This window comes from Botryllus schlosseri, chromosome 8, assembly GCF_051294905.1.
Source record: "Botryllus schlosseri isolate E-star chromosome 8, Bs_hap1, whole genome shotgun sequence".
NCBI lineage: Eukaryota > Metazoa > Chordata > Ascidiacea > Stolidobranchia > Styelidae > Botryllus > Botryllus schlosseri.
In genome coordinates, this window is record NC_137243.1 from 5,031,917 (window position 1) to 5,051,718 (window position 19,802).

Here is a 19,802-nt window from a genome sequence, read left to right on the forward strand (position 1 = left end):
TGAACAAATATAGCTTACTCAATACTCATGCATCGAGTACCAAATCAACACTTTAAAAAACGTCAGAAGTGGTTTTGTTTGCGTGACTTGCGTCCGTAAAATGAGAAATCTTCTCTTCTTATGGACCAAAAATAACACCATGTAACAAAATTTTGCAAAATTTTATTTGAGTAAAGATTTTTATGTATTGTGTTTTGCTATTCCAAACCACTCACTAAAATATTTCTAAAATTTCTTTTGGAGTGTTCCTAGTCTTAAGAAATGTCACTTTTTGTGATTTCTCGTTTTACTCTAAATTGCCCTGTAATAATACGCATAATTCCTTATTGAACGTACAAATCCACTAACAAAACGAAGGAATATGCACAAATGTGGCTCCCACAGATTAAAAAGGATGGAAACACTTCAAAAATCTTCCGAATTGGGTTTGTTTGTATGATTTGGGTCTCTAGACTGAGAAATCTGCTGGTATTATGGAATACGTGAAAATCGTTCATACCCTTTTCTCGACGATGGACATCGTTCCCTAGTTTCAACCTTGGAGTCAGAATTTCCGCATTTAATTTAGTGATTCCCGACTAAATCATCAAGTTCGTGTTGGTTACGAATGTGTGGTTTTGGATTTATATCTGTGAGATGTTGAAGTCGTCATCGGAGTAATTTTCTGTATCTTTAAGCCCTGTCGAGTCTTCTGGAGCTTTTTTGCCTGATAGTTGGGCAGTGAAAACCTACTGCAATACGGAACAGGTGCTCAAGAGTAGATGGCATAGAAGGATATACAATGACAAGTCATTTTTTAGTTATTCTGAATCTTGGAATGTCACCCATACAGAAATTACAGTCATCTATAAGGTTTCGAATTTCCCTTCAGCTTCTTTAATAACAAATGACATTGAATGCCGATCTCCCCTTAGCCATCCATCCATATTTCATCCGCATGTTTCGCAGATTACACGAAATGCTCAGTTTTTATCTTTGTCCCCAATCTTCATGCCAATGTAAAGTTAATAAGTATAAAAACCTTACTTCTATATATATTTTATGCTTAACTTGTTTCAAACTGATACACACCCCGCAGATATATCAAAATCAGCCAGCAAGCAGATTACATTTATGATGTTGAAATTAATAATGAGATTGTACTTACTAAATCCACAATCAGATCCACAATCAGAACAAAACGAAAAGGAATTTGAGATTGCTTGGTGTAGCCAATACCGACTGAGACGATGATTGTTGCTAACACCCAACTATTATAAATTGTTGATAGGAATTTCAATAAAGGAGTTTGTAAAACATGGTGCGGGCAGTTTAAAAAGCTTAAAATGACATTTTTAAACGACACTTGAGGCAAATAGATGCCAGAAACATGTTTTACTAAGGAATGTGGTATAGGAAATACCAAAAAATCGGCTCAACTAAATTTTTGTTACATGGTGGAATGTTTCTGCAGCCATTGCTAGTTCATAGCCATCATTACTAACTGTGGCGTAGCCAGCGGGTGGGTTTTTTGGGTTGAAATATCTCCCATTTCACACTCGAAACCCTGTCCTCTTCAAATGTCGATATAAAATAAAAACTAATGGGTTGCCTAGCAGAATGAAATCCGGTTCAGTACGGTTCTTAACATTAAATGACTTGAGAACCCCTCTTCCTGAGTGTGACAATTATTTTTCTGAGATTCACAAGAAAGTCAAAAGTTTGCACTATGTTCTGCAGTGTATTAATTTATAAACGTCGTTAGTTCTAGTTCTAGTTGCGGGTTTTGAAAAGTGAGTAGTTTTAGTTTTAGTAGCGTATTTTGAAAAGTGAGTAGTTCCAGTTATAGTTACAGTTTTAAAATTTGAGTGGTTCTAGTTCTAGTTAGTGTTGCGCCTTTTGAAAATTCAGTAGTTTGCACAAGTCTGAATGTAGTGTAATCAGTCAGTTTGTATTGTGGGATGATGCATCTTGAAATTTCTCAAGTAGCCACTATCCATTTGATATTAATATGCAACACCTCGACTAAATCTAATTTTTATAAATATTTTATCAGTGTTATACTTCTACTTGAAGTAGCTTTGTCATGTATTTGAAATTGCTACTCCTGCTTGTGATTATGTAAAAATTTACGGCATTACCACTGCTTCTACTTGACTAGCAGTGGTGAATACCTTGACCTCCTCCGGTCTAGTGTATCAGAGTCAAATTTACCGTGTCTGACAGTCCTATCCAGAAGTCTTCATAAATTCCAGTATTTTGGACCAGATTTTGTACGGTAATCTGTTCCTGCGAACTCGTAATGGAAGTTAGTCGTCCACCGTCTGTACTGAAAAATGAGTGCACTGCATATGAAAAATTGGGCAAAAGTAAATGTATCTTGAGAGAATGAGATGTTTTTTTGTAGGGAAATAGCACAATAATATAGAAATTGAATAATCACTTTGACCGGACAACAGCAAAATCATGTAGATGGGTTACAGGCTTGAAGAAACATAATAATTCAAGATAGATATAAAAATGAATTATTGAAGATCGAACGCCAGATAATATATTTCATGTTAAGAACTGCCAATGACACTGCACAGAGACAAATGAGATCACAATTTTCAGTATAAACGTGTCAAAAAATTATCTCTAATTCATGAAGTTTGTAAAAAAAGTTGCAACCCTGATCACACATCAATTATTATGATTGTGTTGGTTCATCACACAACTATGCTTGGCACAATTTCTTTTGCAATAAATGAATCTTTGGATATTAAAACACCGAATCCACTTACCCGCAAAAAGCATTAGCTTCTTGCCACATGTACTTGGTTGTGAATGTTCTGTAACAGCTGGTACTACCCTTGGTCCAGCCACTCTCACAGCTTTGCACCCCCATATCTTGTAGAAAGTAGGAACATTGAGTGGAAGTAAAGAAATTTGTATGTCCTTGTATATATGAAATCACCGCTATGAAATTTGAGTATAATCAGATAATTCTAACATCACAAACGTAAACTATTGGTCCCAGCATGTAACACTGAGTGACAAGGAGTCAATTTCGTGTAGGCCGATAGTAAGCACAGCAGTGACAGCACCCCCTTCAAATTGTACCAGTCAGAATCCCAAGTGAAAATTGATACATCTATTATTATTATCACTGTGAGTTTTATTATTCTGTCATTAAGTAGCCAGTTACCTAACGAGCCTCTGCAGACGAAATTATCAATTTTGTCACAGCTTGCATCATTCCACCTTCCTCTGTAAAGTGGGAGCTCCACCCACATGTTCGACGCAATCCTCTCCACCCGTATTACTTGGCTCACTTGTTTCCAGAATCTATTAAAAAACATTAATTCAACAGGTGATACCGATGAACCGAGCATCACAGTGAGTCAAGGTTAAATCAGGAAATTAATAGTTTGTAAGCTTGCATTGATATCAGGGATATCTAGGTTTCCGTGATTGATATATAATGTCACAAATTGTAACGCATCAAGATGAGAGAACAAAAATTGCAAATTTTCTTGGGCTTTGACATCATATGTGTACGTGGGGTGACCTCAATACCCCATGAAGTCTTCGCATGAAAATGAATTTGTTATCTCGCAATGAGCTTTGAAATACTAGCGCCATGATGAAAATGAGTTTGACATCATGGCATCGTGCATCCTTCTTAATTCAGTGGTACCGGCATAGGCGCCGACTTACGCGGTTACGAGGTGGCGGCCACCTCGTACAAAATGCTCAAACGCCCAAGTGATTGTGACCAGTAATTGGTAATCAGGCGAATCGGATGCAACCTCGTTAGAGACGTCTTCGATTTCGATACGCGCGTGTGGCAGGCGCGTAGCCACGGGGGTTTCGGGGGTCGAACGCGAAACCCCGTCATTTTGAAATGATAATTCTAACTCTAATATTCAGTTGCAATTCAATCATTGTGTTATCAGTGTTCCGCGCGGCCGAATTGAGAGAAACGTGTTGTCAATTCGCGAGAAGAGTCTACAACAGTGGTTCTTAACCTTGCCACCAGCGCCCCCCAGGGGGCGCTGGCGATCTTGAAGGGGGGCGGAAACGCTCAGGGGGCGATATGGGGGGCGCTGGGCTCAGGGGGGCGGTATGGGGGGCGCTGGAGAAAAATGGCTTCGCAGTAGATGATGTGGTGATAGGACATATCCTTAATGAGTATTCAGAGCAAATTAACACCGAAAACGTCGTTACATATAGCCTTCAAAATACATATAGGTTTGATTGTCCATGGGCGCTAAATGACTGACACCGAATGTTCCTGTCTTGGCAATCAGAACCCCAGAAGACGAATTCCATCTGGCAGGGAAAAATTATATGTCAGTAAAGAAATATCAATCTGAAATCGTGTGCGTCTTTTAGTTTAGTACGATTGGGCGACAGGGATATTCCTGTTGGGCGATATCCCCGTTGAGCGATTCTATATATTTTGATATTGCAGACAGGGGGTCACGAAATAACATCATGCAACGAAGTCATACCAACGGCTTCGCCCGCCCGAATATGTTTAATTATTAGTAACGGGCCCTACAGTTTCCAAGAAACCTCACAATGTTCGCTTTAAGTTTTGATGAGTCTGCGCACACTCAACAACTCACTGCGCTGACCCTTGGACAACAGTGCGTAACGACTGCAAAAAGATAATAACTCCGGATTTGTTGTGCGCAACGTAGATTTTCCGTATGCACATACCGTGTCAGCACTGCGCACGTGCGCAGCTCAGAGAGAACATTGCACCTCACTCAGCTCTACCGATAAATGTGTTTACGTGAGCAGAGAGAGGATAAAAATTGATCTCAATTTACATGCAATTCCCGATGATATTGACCAATTCAATCATTAATTAGTGAAATTTTTCGCACTTTGCGCGAATAGGCGAGAATAGCTTCCTCAGTAAATGGACACCCAATGTAGATACCTAATAGGCTATCAGCAAATAGCGGACAGCCTAATGGGGGTCTGGGAGTGAAGTCCCCCGGAAGTTTGGTTTATCACCCGATGGGGGCCCAGGACCAACGTTTTTAGTTTGGGGGGGGCTGACGAAGTGCTGTTACGGCCCTGGTAACGAATAATTGTACCTGCGGGCACGCCCGAATATGTTTAATTATTAATTACGTGCCCTTTATTTTCCTATACAACAGCTCACTCAGTGCTACTGGTAAATCTGATTACGTGGACTGAGAGGATAAAAAGTTTATATAGCGACTTATATATGTAATTACCAGTGTTGGGATGACTCGAGTCATGACTTGACTCGAGTCAGACTCGAGTCACCTTTTTCGTATGACTTGACTTGACTCGAGTCACTTTGCTAAAATGACTTGACTTGACTTGACTCGGCGTATCAGAAATGTGGATTGACTCGTGACTCGGAGCAAAATTCACGAGTCAATTTCAAGTCATCAAGTAAAGATGACTTTATCTTGCATATGTTCGGATTGTTTGCTAAACACTTGTGTAACCCATGAGAGCGACCGCTCATTCAATGATCGTGCGTTTTACTGAGCCTCAAATATTCTCTCACAAATATATTGACCACAAACGAAGTGATCGAAGCTACAGCTTACTGTATTGCATCTTATCAATTCATTTCTCGATTCTCTATCTCGGCTAGTAACTATAAAACGAGGTCATGCAATTACTTACGTAGTTTAACAGTTCTACGTATATGCGAGCGATACAGCCCCTTATTGCATGTATATTTAACTCTATATTCGTTCATCGGTTCAAATTCAATGATCAATCAATCTGTTATTCAGACACCTAGCGAAATGCAATGACGTAATCATGCTTCATACTTCGAAAAGGCAACTTGACTTGAATTATGACTTGACTCGTGACTTGACTTGACTTGACTCGACTTGAGCCGAGTCACCTCCAAAAATCGAGTGACTTGACTTGACTCGAGTCACCTTCGAAAATCGATTGACTTGACTTGACTCGAGTCAAAATGTGCAATGACTCGAAATGACTCGTGACTCGAAGGTAGTGACTTGATCCCAACACTGGTAATTACCACCTATTCATTCATGCATTATGGAAAATTTTGGTACTTAGGGCGACCAGTACACACAAACTTTGCTGACCATCAAAATCACGATATGGGGTTCGTGGGGGCGAAGCCCTCAGAAGTTCGGTTTATCACGCTATGTGTGCGCAAGGCAATCGTTTTTAGGGGGGTTAACGAAGTGCTGTTACGGCCCTCCCTCTTACTCATTGTCTTTATTACATTCCTTACAATATGAAGTTGGGGGGGGGCGCTAGAGCACGATAATTTTGAAAGGGGGCGCTGGAAGAAAAAAGGTTAAGAACCACTGGTCTACAATGATCTCCCGCTGAGATGGTCGCGAAATTAGGTCATTCATTCCCATGCGCGTGGCAATCGTCGCTAGCCTGATTTATCGCGTCTCGAACAAGCCTGGTTCCGCGGCTTGAACATGAACAATCGCATCTGCAATAAGCCCAGTTCATGCTATATCATCGCTTGCCTGCGCAATCGCATCTGCATTGGCGGATTCGGCCTGGTGTGCACGATATCATCGCTGGCCTACACAATAGCCTCTGCAGTAGGGCTGGTGCGAAAGATGTCATTGCTGGCCAATCATCGCGTCTCGGGCCTAGCATAATTCGGCTCCATCTCCCACTGGTTTGGAGACAATGCGGCCGAGTTTACGCTTATTAGTGATTGTTTTATGTCATCGATTAAAAAGCAACATCGCGAAACTGAATAACATCGAATCGCTGCAAAAAGACTTTAACGTGCGTAATTGATTATTCCCGCTAATACCAGTGGCGGCTCGTCCTATAGGGCAACTGGGGCATTGCCCCACCTAAAATTCTGTTCAATAACAGTTCTTTACCATTTATAGACGCACAGCAATCTATATATACCGAAATCACAGCAAAAATCGTATTCTTCTTGTCCTTTCCCTTGTAAATGCCCATATATATAGCGAAGTCTCTGCGAAAATCGAATTCTCTTCGTGTTTTCGCTTTGCAAATGCCTAGCCGGGGCATGCCCCGGTAGCGCTCATAACAAGCTTTCACTGTCTATTCTCTCAAAGCTGCGCACAATAAAGAAACAGTGATTTACTCTCTCCTATTCATAAAATGACCGAGCAACCGGGGCAACATAGCCTACTCGCCCTTAAGGTGTGATGTAACAATCGTATCTACATCTGAACTCGGTTACCGTCATATGCGTTTAGTCGACCTTTGCTGGTATAGGTCGATTTTGATGGTGTTTCACACAATGATAATTCTTGAAACTTGGTATGTCATGTCGTGATGGTGGTATTTAACATTGTCCCAAGTTTCAGGGTTTCTACTTAAAGTTTAGGGTAGTAATTCCGTTTCCGAAGTTGAGTGTGTGCTGATTCGTCATGTATCGCAAACAGATTTTACTCAAAAGCCGGTATTGGTATCCATTGATTTTGACGATGTTCCATACCGAGATCGGTCATGACATTTGGTACGGTAAGTCTTAATGTTAGTATTCAACGCGGTACCAAGTTTTAAGTTTGTCACTGTACTGTGTTAGTGGTAATTTCGTTTCCTAAATCGAGTGAGAGCTGACTCGTCATTTATCGCAAACATATTTTACGCAAAGCCGGTATTGGTCTCCATTGATTTTAACGATGCTCCTTACCTAGATCCGTCATGAGCTTTTGCATGGTATGTCTTGATTTTAGTATCGAACGCTGTGCCAAGTCTCACGGTTGGCACTCAATGATTAGGGCAACAATTTCGTTATCAAGGTCGAGATGTTAAAGATGTGCGCTGATCTGATACTTAGCCTACCTAACGCATTGCGGATTTCACGCAAAAGTCGGCGTATCTGTGTTAACGCTAACTGTGTTCCATACTGAGATAAGTGATGAGATGATGATATCATGAAACAGTTTACTAGCATCCTCGGTTTGCATTCAAATATTTACTTTTATTTTATATTCTCCAATGTCAATTTTGACCGTGAAATTGTGGCCTTCAGGCCATTTGCTTACAATTACAACCCCTGTCAAGCGCGATAGCTGTTTCGTTTTCGATGGCGGCTAACAGCTGATCGCTTGATCAATGATCAGCCTATTCCTCAGTAAATTTTACGCAAAATTCGGTGTTGGTCTGTTTGTATTAATTTTGACAGTGTACCATACCGAAAACGGTCATGAGGCTACTTCTCGTTGATTTCATGTAACAGTGTACCAAGTTTTCGGCTTTCATCCACGTATTTATTCGGTAATATATTTTCCAAAGGCGATTTTGCAGCAGACATATAGACCGTAAGCCGTATGTGTCGTGTGACAGTCTCCAGCACCAAGGCCAAAACATCTCCTATGCTGTATCGGGACCGAATTTCCGAGGCTGCTATCCGTAGTTCTTCAGAATTATGTTTTGGATTCAATATGACATTGTCCAATCTATGAGATAACAATTGCGTATGTGTCCGAACTCGTTGACCTTTCCAGCTAGGCTTACGCTTGGGCTTACGCAATCTCTCGAGTTATAGTCATTTCCATTTCTGCAGATAATTAGTCAAGTCAGGTATAGTGCGAACATGAGCCGTGTGAAATCTTTGTTCCGTACGCCGTTTACGCAGTTACCACACTTCAAGTCACAGCTCACCGGCAGACCTCTCGCGGCACATACGTTAAATCACTGTTGTCGGGAAGTTCGTGTTACCGTAGTTCGTACCACTAAGTTACTTGTTTACGTTGGAAAACTCCATTGTGACGTCATCTTGATAAAAAGTCGCTTGCAGCCCTTGCCCCACCACCCGATATTGTCACGAGCCGCCACTGGCTAATACTACAATGTAACGATCAGAAGATGTGTATCATGGCTTGAGTTATGGAAGACAACATAGGTTTGAAATCGGTGCCATCAAGTTCGGACATTTTGATTTGCGAAAACTGTCGCCGAGACTGCGTAATACGCGCGCGTATTTAATTGTTCGCCAGGGATCAGGGACTCGTTAATTGACAGCCCTCCCGGACTCTTTGGCAAGCTTATCGTACGCCTAAAATCGTCAATACGAAAAGATTATATGATCGTCATTTACACATGTATTTGACCAGAATTGAATTGATGCTATATTGGTAAATTTGAAAAAAAAATCTAAATCCCGCTATTTCGTTACACACGGCGCATTGCGCGTGAATAACATTAGTGCAACTCCAGATTCTGATTTTTGTTCGATGCATTCCATCAGACGGATTGGTTGCGTAGTTACTCTTTCGAATGATCGTACCGTCTTAAGATTCCATTTAATAACTCGACTGTATGGTTTGATATTAGTGAGTGCAGGGCCTATATTAAAACGTCGTGCGAATGGTTTAACGCCAGCGGCATGTAGTAAAGTGCGTTTTAGTGCGACGATGATGTCATCGATATGGAACAATTATGACGTCACAAGACTTCGCCACCTCGCAAAAAAAGATAAGTCGGCGCCTATGGGTCCGGTTATAGGGCTGGGCACAATGATTCGAGTACTCGAATCTGAATCGAGTATTAATTTCAATGATTCGAGTCGAGTAGTAAAAGACGATTTTTTCGAGTACTGACATTATACGCTCCTCGCAACTGAAAGTTAATTTACTAACGAGAATTATAGTTTTGAAACTATTTTCCACTGAGGAAGCCTTGAAACCTTGATTAGCCGTGTCGCATCATACGAGACATAGTACAAAGCTACGAACGTTACTGGATATAACGCACTTACGAAGTCCCACAACATTGTCACCAAGTGCAATGAAATCGGTATTATCGAAAAAATACCGAAGTATCTTTAATGTGACGGATAACAGGCATTATGTTATATGTGGTGGCATAAAAGGAACATATTTGAACTTTGATATAGTATATTCTGTTGTGACGTCATAATGTGTGATACTCGAATACTCGACTCGACTCGATGCGTAATACGTGATTCAGAATCGAATCACTCAGGTACTCGATTTTGCCCAGCCCTAGTCCGGTATATCATTAGTTCCAACTGACATTAAGTGATCAGTATCTACCTACGACACAAACAGATTTAATGGATTAGTCCTATTGAGCAAGTGATCAGTGCATATTGATAGCATAGGTTGACCAAACAATTTGAACATTAGCCATTTCAGACTGGACATTTAGGACATTAACATTGTGATGTGATTGCTGCTATTTCATTGCGGATTAGGATAGGACTTGTGATGGATTTAGTGTTTGGTTGGGGCTTGGGTTAAGATCAGTGATACCTTTCTGCAATACGAGATCGGGGATTACACGCCTCCCCCGTGCTCGTGATGACAAGTCTGTACGTTGTTGTTGTTTGTGGTATTCATGGTTTGTCGACCACTATGGTCATTTGCACCAAGCCAATTCTCTTCATTTTTATTTCTTAGCTGCCGACTTGTAGCACGGCCCACTTCTAGACACCGCTTACATGGATGAGACGCGAGAAGGAGCCTAGATAAACCTCCAGCTCTTAGGTAGGAATTCTAGAGTCGACCTCGGTTGGACTCGAACCCGTAACCCATCGGTGTTGCAGCTACGGATTATAAACTATTAGTACGCTATCTCGCTAGTCGTCACTCACGTCTGTACGTGGCGAGTGTCCGAATTAATCGTGATTACATTTATTTCGTTTGGTGGAACTTGAGCTTTGAACACATAGGGGGACAACATAGCTGTAGATAACTAAGGTTTACCTTAGTTACCTATAATATAACGATTGCGATGGGAATGCCCTACGACATGAGATAAGAAATTTCTTTTTGAATGTGACGTCATTTATGTGGTACGTCACAAGTGATCCAAGATTCACATTCTAGCCTCAAACCAACAGCAACATGTTGTACAAGCGGATGACTGACGGCAGATTCAAATGTTGGATAAAGAATTACTAAATAACGATTAGTGCGCGTTTTAAGTAGGGCCATAGGAGAATATGATAAAGCGAAAATGAAATTCATCCATAACGTTACTCTTTTAGTTGATCACTGGCATACCTACAATCCACCAAATACGGATATTACGAGCGTCCGTTGGTAGTAACGGCAAGAACAGCTCAGTCATGATTTAAATCAGCAGTCCTTCATTTTTATTGATTTGATGTGGCAGTCGACATGTTTTATTTAGCGAGCATAGAATTTTAAATCTTTGTACGCATGTACGACGTACGTACGTACGTATAATGTACAGTACATACTCCCCCGATTAAAGCTGCTTTCATACCGCATTTAACTAAGCATAACCAAACACCATGGTGGTGATTGTCATCCTCTGCGAAGTAGTGGTGTGTGTTGTGCTGATACACGGCATGGCGGCACCTATATACCAGGGTTGTAATGACTCGAGTCATGACTCGACTCGAGTCAGACTCGAGTCACGATTTTATGATGACTCGACTTGACTCGAGTTATTTTCTCAAAATAAGGAAATGACTCGACTCGACTCGAGTCAATCTGTGTATTGACTCGACTTGGACTCGAGTCATTGCGCATGACTCGAACCAAGTTATATGACTCGAGACACAGAAGGCCAATACCGATATTTTATCGTAATTTCGAAGATTAGTAATATTAACCACCCCATTGAGATTTCGTTTATTGGTACTAGTACGTGAAAATGCGATCAGAACTTGCTAAAAGTGAGGAAAATTACTATATTATGAATGCGAACCATTCAAATCACCAAACAGAGTTATAAAAAGTGAGTTTAACAAAATATTAGCTGGAAACTGGGCAGTCAACATATTGACATGGAGTCGGACTCGAGTCATAATAGCATGATTCGGACTCGACCCTCTGATCGATGACTTGGACTCGGACTTGACTCGGTGGTGAGTTGAAAATGACTCGACTTGACTCGAGTCAAAATTATAAAAGTGAAATTGACTTGTGACTCGGAGCCTTGTGACTTGGTTACAACCCTGCTATATACTCCTACACTACATCGGTATCTCTTCTTACCGCGTGTGCATAATTCGTTGCGCAATGATGAGCACAGCACATGTGATTAATAGGCAGTGGAGTTCAAAAATCTGACATTTTACGACCTAACTTTATATAACGTATACTATATTCCTTGTTCACTAATGTTCATGTTCAGTTCATCACATAGACCCCGTTAAAGTAAGGAGTAGCGTTGGGACCCCGGGATCCCGGGATTTGAAGCAATCCCGATCCCGGGATTTGAAGCAATCCCGATCTCGGGATTAGCCCCAATTAAATCCCGGGATTTGTGAACAGCATCTACCAGGGCTTACGTAGCGTCATGTGTCATTTTTTGGTAATAAAGCAGTGTCAAAACTAGACAGGTTGTCTAAAACATTGTTTCTTAACCTTACGTCCCTGCAGCGCCCCTTTTCGAAAATGGCCTACGTCTGACGCCCCCGCCCATATTTCAAGGATATTTCGCCAACAAATTACGAAACCGTCTAAGCGATGATACTCTTTATCAGTGATTCCTAGCCAATATGAATGTCGGAGCCACATTTCAAACTTCATAGTATACGCAGGGAGCCGCATTAAAACACCCTATTAGACTATATACTGATTCTAAAGGTATCTGATAACCTACCTCTGAATCTCAGCATCTAGCAAACTCAAAAGCATGCACATGCACACAGACTTTTAAAGATTGTATATCTGTTATTCTAGCATTGGTAGACGCAGATTGGCAAGTGCTATACATTGAAATAAATTGAAAATGCATATCATTACTCAACATACTATTTTGTCGTTATGTGATAACTCTTCATACATTCCAGCACATGATACACAAGTTTGCAGAGGATTATTCTATGAAAAATATTGGACTTATTGCAATTTTTACTTGACTATGAGCCGTTATTTTAATGTTAGTGAAATTGTGTCGGAACTTACTCTTCAAAAAGACGATATATAAAGGTCTACGACAGGGTACGTTGTAACCAAGTCACAACACTGTAAAAAATAACCGTGGGTTTTGGGGTGGAATAGGAGTGGATAGGAATAATCCACCGTAATGCTGGAGTGTACCTTTTTGTTCCACCCCGTTTTAGAGTGGAATAGGCGTGGATTGTTGCTCCTACCCCTGCATTACGGTGGATGACATCCTGCCACCCTGGATTAAGCATGGTACGGCGACCCCACCGCTGATCAATTGAGGAAACCAATATGTTTCCGCTACGATCATTCCAATCACCTGTGCTGTATAGTGTATATGTACGCGCGAGATGCTTGCACGGACTGACAGACATATCATTTATCGATACAGAGAGAGCGGGAGTGATAGAATATTCATCGGTCAGCCGTGCAAATCAGCACCATTAAAGAGGAATTGAATGAGTTAAAGGAATATATAATAGTTTGTTCATTTCAAAATTAAGCAGTGAGCTTATATCAGGAAATCGCAACATCGTTTTTGTTTTAAACTCACAATAACTCACAAACTTATACAATGAAATTCAGGCGATATACCGATCTACCGTATAAAGTTTGATCTAAAATTCTAATATGGTTGTGCGCGGTATCGAGATAATATTATTCCATGTTACCGTATGCAACGCCTTAGGTATTTGCGCGGCGATCCCACGAAATCAGCTGTGTTTTCGCGGGAACCAAATTTAGGCGGCAAAGCCCTTTCAACCACCGAGTTTTATAAACACAGATGAGCTAATGGTTCGACTTACATCTTACCATCATATTCGATCAATTTCTAGTCTGAACTCAATAATGATAGGTATAATATGCATTTAGTGAATGTAGGAAGCGGCACGCACACAAAGCGAAGATACTAATATCTGATGCTGACTGATCAACCGGGTCGGTTACGCTTTAGTGACTCAGCAATCGAGGTTAGAAAGCGAGAAGCGGAATGCGTAAGCTGAAGATCGAAGGGGAAAGATCGCGAATATGTCTTTCAGTTTTACTATGAGGCGAATTTCTTATCCTCACTGCACAGGGCAATAGCTGTACGCTTTAGAATATGAGTCCGGTTCATCCTGTTAAGGGATGCGTTATGAACGCATTCTATTCTCGCTGGCCTATACGGGTTACGCGTTACGGTATGTGCTCTATTGTTTCTGACAGTCGGACGCCATATTGGATATTACGTTACGTGAAGAAAGGGAAGGTGAGACGACAATGCACTCATAATTGTATTTTGCATGCTTCTAATCTGCCTTTTCAAATTTGCACTGGAGTTGAAGTCATTGAGTCAGATTTGTTCGGTTGTAATTATATAGTTGATAACAACTTCTTGTTATTAACAAGAAGTTACTGCAATTCAATGTCCTTTTCTAGTATGAAACCATGCTGGTATATCCAGTATGGAATTGGTGTCCGCAGCACACTTGATTGGTCGTCTGGCGCGCTGAATATCACTATCATGAAAATTCGACTGGTTTACCAAGTCACCGTAAAAGCTAAAAATTATATCTGCTCGAGCCATAGCAGTCACCACAGACGTTGTTAATGTAAATTTCGTCATTTCTGCATGAGAGTGTGAGCATCGTGCTATTATATTTCATGTGTATGAATGCGAGTGCGCGCGATAAAATTATAAAACATAAATTGAAATTATATGTATTGAAACTATTTAAGCAATAAATAAGATTTCATTCGCATCAGCTATTCCATACAGAAAGCCACTGTAAAGAAATTGTAGCTAAAAGATAAATTATCTCCATTTCACACTAGCTGCCTAAATAAATGTATATATTTTATCGAGGTTGCTTTGTTTTTGTTGCTTCACCTGTTGCAAAAATGTTTGAGTTTCGGTTCCACACATTCAATCTCCTAATGAAATTGTAATTCTGGTTCAGTGCATATTTCAAAATTTGACTGCTTTTCTTTGTAGAAAGCTGTTTCGACTTACGTACCTGAAGACGAAATAAGCGAGATCAACGCGGTTCTAAATATCCTGATCCTCCTACCATGGTTGATAGAATGAAGCGGGCATTGATATCCCGGGGAGACAAAATGCTGAAATCTTATGGGTATGTTCTTCTCTTTCTGCTATCTACGTAGGCCTATTTGTTCCAATGAAGCTGTTGATTTTGGCAGAAGCCGTAATTTCTTCAAATATTTGTACCAAGTAGTTAATCTCTATCTATTAATTGCCTCTCATGATATATAGTATTCATTAGTCGTGCTAAAATGCATGGCAATCGAAATCGTGCCTCGATGCCTCGATACGTGCACCGTTTTTTATCTAAAGAAATACGTGCATATGAAACGAGACAACGATGCACTCTTCGATATGCTGTGTCTTGTAATGAGTTAATGTTCATCTGCATGTATTAAGTGACAAACTTTGACTCAATAAGATATTTTGGGATTGTGTTACAGCATCTCCAAATCTAGACCGGATTGTTTCTATACCTACCATTTTGCATGGAAGATAATATGTTGATCAGGTAAGTCAAATAATCTTTGTTTTTATTTTGAAAGGTTTACATTTGATTCTGATGGAATATAATTCAGAGAAGTGTTTCACAACTTTTTTACCTCGCGGAGCGGTAAAACATTGAAACAAATTTGCATGGGAATGAATTGACATTTTATTGCCGCAACCGCAACCAATGGAATAAGTTCAATGTTGATGACTAAAATAGGTCTCCACGTTCACCTGGCTGCCAAATCCGCATATATGTATTTTGGCTGGAAATTGGGGCTATTCCTTTACTTTCGTCGTTTGGCAGGTCTACTTATGGTTAGCGATACGACAACTTTTTTCGTCAATACTATATTCAAATTGTGTCTGAAAAAAGCAATGCCTGGTCCAAGCCTGATCATACCCTATATTTCATAAGCTGAATACTATATAGCAGTGGTCGGGAAGCTATGGACTCTTTTGGGTATAAGATATGGCTATTAGCCAAATATTTATTTTTGTATTGAATTGTCTGAACTGTCACGCCGGTGGCCAATATCACTCGCGAATTCTATGTACCCGACTCGAAATCTTGAATTGCGCGATACGTTAATTTATGAAAGAGCATAGCAGACACGGCGCCGCCCATTTCAAAACGCACTTTTCAAATACGCATTGTCTTCCTGATCTACGTCACGAAATGAACTGTTGAGAATGTGACAATTAAAAATTCGAATTACAAACAACGCCATGTAGATGTAGCTATCCACGTTCTTGATCGGTAAGTACAGCTCTGTCTAGTCGCGGCGATAAAATGTAACGTGTAACGCAACGTTATGTTGACGTCGAATACTTTGAGAAGTCGAGAAGTATATAGATTTTCGTATTCAGTGTGACAGTCACATTCGATTAATATCAGCTGTAAAAAATTCTAAACTACATATGAATTGCGTTATTTAGGGTGAGGCTCTATACCTCTCATTTCGACCTTCATTTCCGAACAATAAATACCAGATTTTACTGAGAAAATATGGCGCACACGAGGAATCCCATGCAGTGAGCTCGAATTAGTGCTAACATGACGTCATGAATTTTCAATTGTGACGTAACCGCTGATTGACATGTATAGCCCTTTGGGAGTTGGGATGGAAAAAAATAAGGCCAATATGACTCTTCGGACAAAAAAGGTTCCCGACCCCTGCTAGGCTAGGCTAGTCTAGTCGATATGTATGTTTGCGTGTATTTTGACCCTTATTCTTTTTTGTTATATCAACAGACACCCAAGTATGGATACCCTGTCATCTGCTTCAATATGGCGAATGAAGAGTGGGCAGTCAGTTTTGAAGCGGAACGCGTGACACAAATACATACCATTCATGAGGTATTGGCAGTGATGATATCAATTCATTGAGTATTCAACATGCTATTTTTTACCCATGATTATAAAATCTCCTACTTTTAGGTCAATTAATTTTCATAAGCCGTGATTTGCTCTGTATTGATTAGTCATCAAAATCAGATATGACACCCATTTGAAACCTCCTTAGCAAACAAAGCACTTGCTCTATAGCAGGGGTGGCCAACCTTTTCAGCCAAATGGCCACATGAAATTGACGAACCGTTGCGCGGGCCACTTGAATGCAGATGTCATTTTTTCATCGTCCGATAGGAGCAAGCCAGATGTGGTAACGGTAATAATTGAACTTATTATCCAAATCGATAACAATTTGCCATGTGCTAGCTATTGACGTAGCCAGGAACGAGACACGTTTTAGTAGATCTTAATTCTTAGTATACGTCCATAAAGTAGAATATTTCGCAGCGGATTTATTTGACTTGGAATTTTTCTTAGCCCTTTGCGCGATTTATGGTCACTTGATTTCTTGCCCCTAATTTACAGAAACGAGCTCAACTATAGTGACACGCACAATGGTTTGTTGGATTATTGTGGCCCTCCGGCCGAAAAGGCTGGTCGCCCCTGAACTATAGTAATTGAAAGATTACAGCAATGTCCCTAGCTAGTAAACTAGCTCCCCGCAGTAACTAACTCCTGACTTCAATATTGTATTTTTTACAGAATCTCAGATGGTCGCTACCGGCCGTTTTACATGAAAAGTATTGCCACTTCCTATTCATTGATCAGGTACGAAGCTCATCAATGTTATTAGCCTATGCATCGATTATCAAATCCACTATGTAAATTATGCACCATTGGTATTTTATTGCCGCAACTAATATAATTCGTTCAATGTTGGCGACTAAGAAAAGATCGCCACTTTCACCTGGCTGCCAAATCTGTATATTTTATTCGAGCTGTACCAAGTTTAATTTTTTTCCAAAATCCGTTGTTGCTCTGATATTTTGACTGACTCTCCATTTATGTGTCACTAATAAATTGACCGCAACCAATGTCATCAAAGCTATGTTTTAACTAGTAAACTTTTGCTCCCTGCAGTACCCAACTTCATTATTGTATTTCTAGATTGGATGGTCGCACTTCGCAGTACTCGCCGTTTTTCACGAAAAGAATGACCACTTCCTATTGATTGATCAGGTAAGAAGTTCATCAATGTTAAAGTAGCATGTGAATCTATTATCAATTCTCCTATGTAAATTACGCACCATTGGTATTTTATTGCCGCAACTAACATCATTATCAATGTTAATGACAAAAAAATATTGCATCTTTCACCTGGCTGCATAATCTGCTTAGTTTATTCCAGCGATTCTCAAACTGTGTGTCGCGGATTTTGAACAAAAAATATGGTATAATATTGAATATAAGCAAAATGTTCACACAAACCTGAACCTTTCAGGGTTCTTACCATCCCTTTATTCACGTTATTCTGTTGATGTAAGCTCTGGGAGTTTTACTAGTAATGAAGCGAAACTGCCTCGAGATTTTCCGAATTAAAAAAAATACAAATTAGGTTATCAACTATTATGAGGCTTCGCGAACCCCCTGAAAATGCTTTGCGGACCCCCGGTTGAGAACCACTGGTCTAGAATAAACTTACATCTGAACAGTCTACTTTACAAGTTTTGCATTAAACAAAATATGCCTGATGATCATGCTCTTTATGTATCATGGGCTGATTAACAGTACTGGGATGACTCGAGTCACCTTTTTCATATGTCTTGACTCGACTTGAGTCACTTGAGACGTAATGATACATCTTACTTCGAAAAGGCAACTTGACTTGAATTCTGACTTGACTCGTGACTTAACTCGAGTCACTTGAGACTTCGAAAAGGTAACTTGACTTGAATTCTGACTTGACTCGAGTCACTTGAGACGTAATCATACATCTTACTTCGAAAAGGCAACTTGAATTGAGTTCTGACTCGAGTCACTTGAGACGTAATGATACATCTTACTTCGAAAAGGCAACTTGACTTGAATTCTGACTTGACTCGAGTCACTTGAGACGTAATCATACATCTTACTTCGAAAAGGCAACTTGACTTGAATTCTGACTTGACTCGTGACTTGACTCGAGTCACCTGAGACGTAATGATACATTTTACTTCGAAAAGGCAACTTAACTTGAATTCTGACTTGACTCGAGTCACTTGAGACGTAATCATACATCTGGCTTCGAAAAGGCAACTTGACTTGAATTCTGACTTGACTCGAGTTAAAATGACTCGTTACTCGAAGGTAGTGGCTTGATCCCAACACTGCTGATTGCTAGAAGTATGTGTCTGTGTGATGTGCTGTGTAGATTTGTCCTAATTCTTTTTTTGATATAATAACAGACACCCAAACACGGAAATGAATACCCTGTCATTTGTTTTGATACGACGAATGAAGAGTGGACAGTCGGCTTTGAAGGGCAACGCGTGACACAAATACGCAGCTTTCATCAGGCATTGGCGGTGATGATATCAATTTATTGGGTCTTCAACATGAAATTTTCACCCAAGATTAAAAGATCTCTCATTTTCATGTCAATTTTTCTCGCTCGCGTGCCTAATTTAAAGGCCACTGGTGCTGTTCGCACCAAACTTCGCGAGATTAGTGACTAGTTTGCAAATGAGTTGCCTGAAATAATGATGATGTTTGGTAATTTATGTCAGCATGCGAGGCATAATGAACACTTCAATAAACATCACAAAAACCGATATGGTATATCAGAGTGCAGCAGGAATAGGCGTTTGACAAAGATATGGGTTAGTATTGGTAACCGGAGATTAAGCGTTTGATGAAGATATTCGGGCAGGATATAGGTTGTTATGCCTTGGTTTGACTTTTGAAAGCATATCCCAAGGTTGATATATCCGGATAGGTAAGGGTTGTATCCGGATAGGGGTGGTTAGACCAGTCTACCCTGTGGCGTGGTTGGACCAGTCTACCCTGTGGCGTGGGTAGACCAGTCCACCCTACCCTTCTGATCAGGGGGTGGCGTTTTGAACCACCTCTAGGGGTGGGCCCAGTTTTTACAGTGAAGGCTCCGAGTCACAAGTCA

At 40.4% G+C, this 19,802-nt stretch overlaps 2 protein-coding genes across 4 annotated transcripts in view; one reads left to right on the forward strand and one right to left on the reverse strand.

Moving 5' to 3' along the window:
- The window catches only part of LOC145445504 (uncharacterized), a 63,663-nt gene that overhangs the window by 38,870 nt on the left and 4,991 nt on the right, over window positions 1-19,802 (reverse strand). For both annotated transcript variants that reach the window (XM_080323695.1, XM_080323694.1), the window contains exons 4-6: window positions 3,167-3,306; window positions 2,763-2,868; window positions 2,194-2,308 (exon numbers count right to left, since the gene is read on the reverse strand). In XM_080323695.1, the coding sequence (XP_080179821.1) occupies window positions 2,194-2,308; window positions 2,763-2,868; window positions 3,167-3,306 (361 nt within the window). The remainder of the gene's footprint in view (window positions 1-2,193; window positions 2,309-2,762; window positions 2,869-3,166; window positions 3,307-19,802) is intronic.
- LOC145445234 (uncharacterized) lies at window positions 13,722-19,458 on the forward strand. 2 transcript variants are annotated; one of them, XM_080323396.1, is made up of 7 exons: window positions 13,726-14,091; window positions 14,818-14,956; window positions 15,309-15,376; window positions 16,610-16,714; window positions 17,411-17,476; window positions 17,816-17,887; window positions 19,093-19,458. In XM_080323396.1, the coding sequence occupies exons 4-7, from the start codon at window positions 16,646-16,648 to the stop codon at window positions 19,360-19,362; spliced, it is 477 nt and encodes a 158-aa protein (XP_080179522.1). In that variant the 5' UTR covers window positions 13,726-14,091; window positions 14,818-14,956; window positions 15,309-15,376; window positions 16,610-16,645; the 3' UTR covers window positions 19,363-19,458. The 2 variants fall into 2 exon arrangements, with proteins under 2 accessions (XP_080179523.1, XP_080179522.1); XM_080323397.1 differs by lacking the exon at window positions 17,411-17,476 and having other exon boundaries at window positions 13,722-14,091.

Coding starts and splice junctions, on each gene's coding strand:
- LOC145445234 (XM_080323396.1), top strand. CDS start 16,646: ATGGCGAATGAAGAGTGGGCAGTCAGTTTTGAAGCGGAACGCGTGACA. Junction 17,477..17,815: donor ACTTCCTATTCATTGATCAG/GTACGAAGCTCA, acceptor TTGTATTTCTAG/ATTGGATGGTCGCACTTCGC. Junction 17,888..19,092: donor ACTTCCTATTGATTGATCAG/GTAAGAAGTTCA, acceptor ATATAATAACAG/ACACCCAAACACGGAAATGA.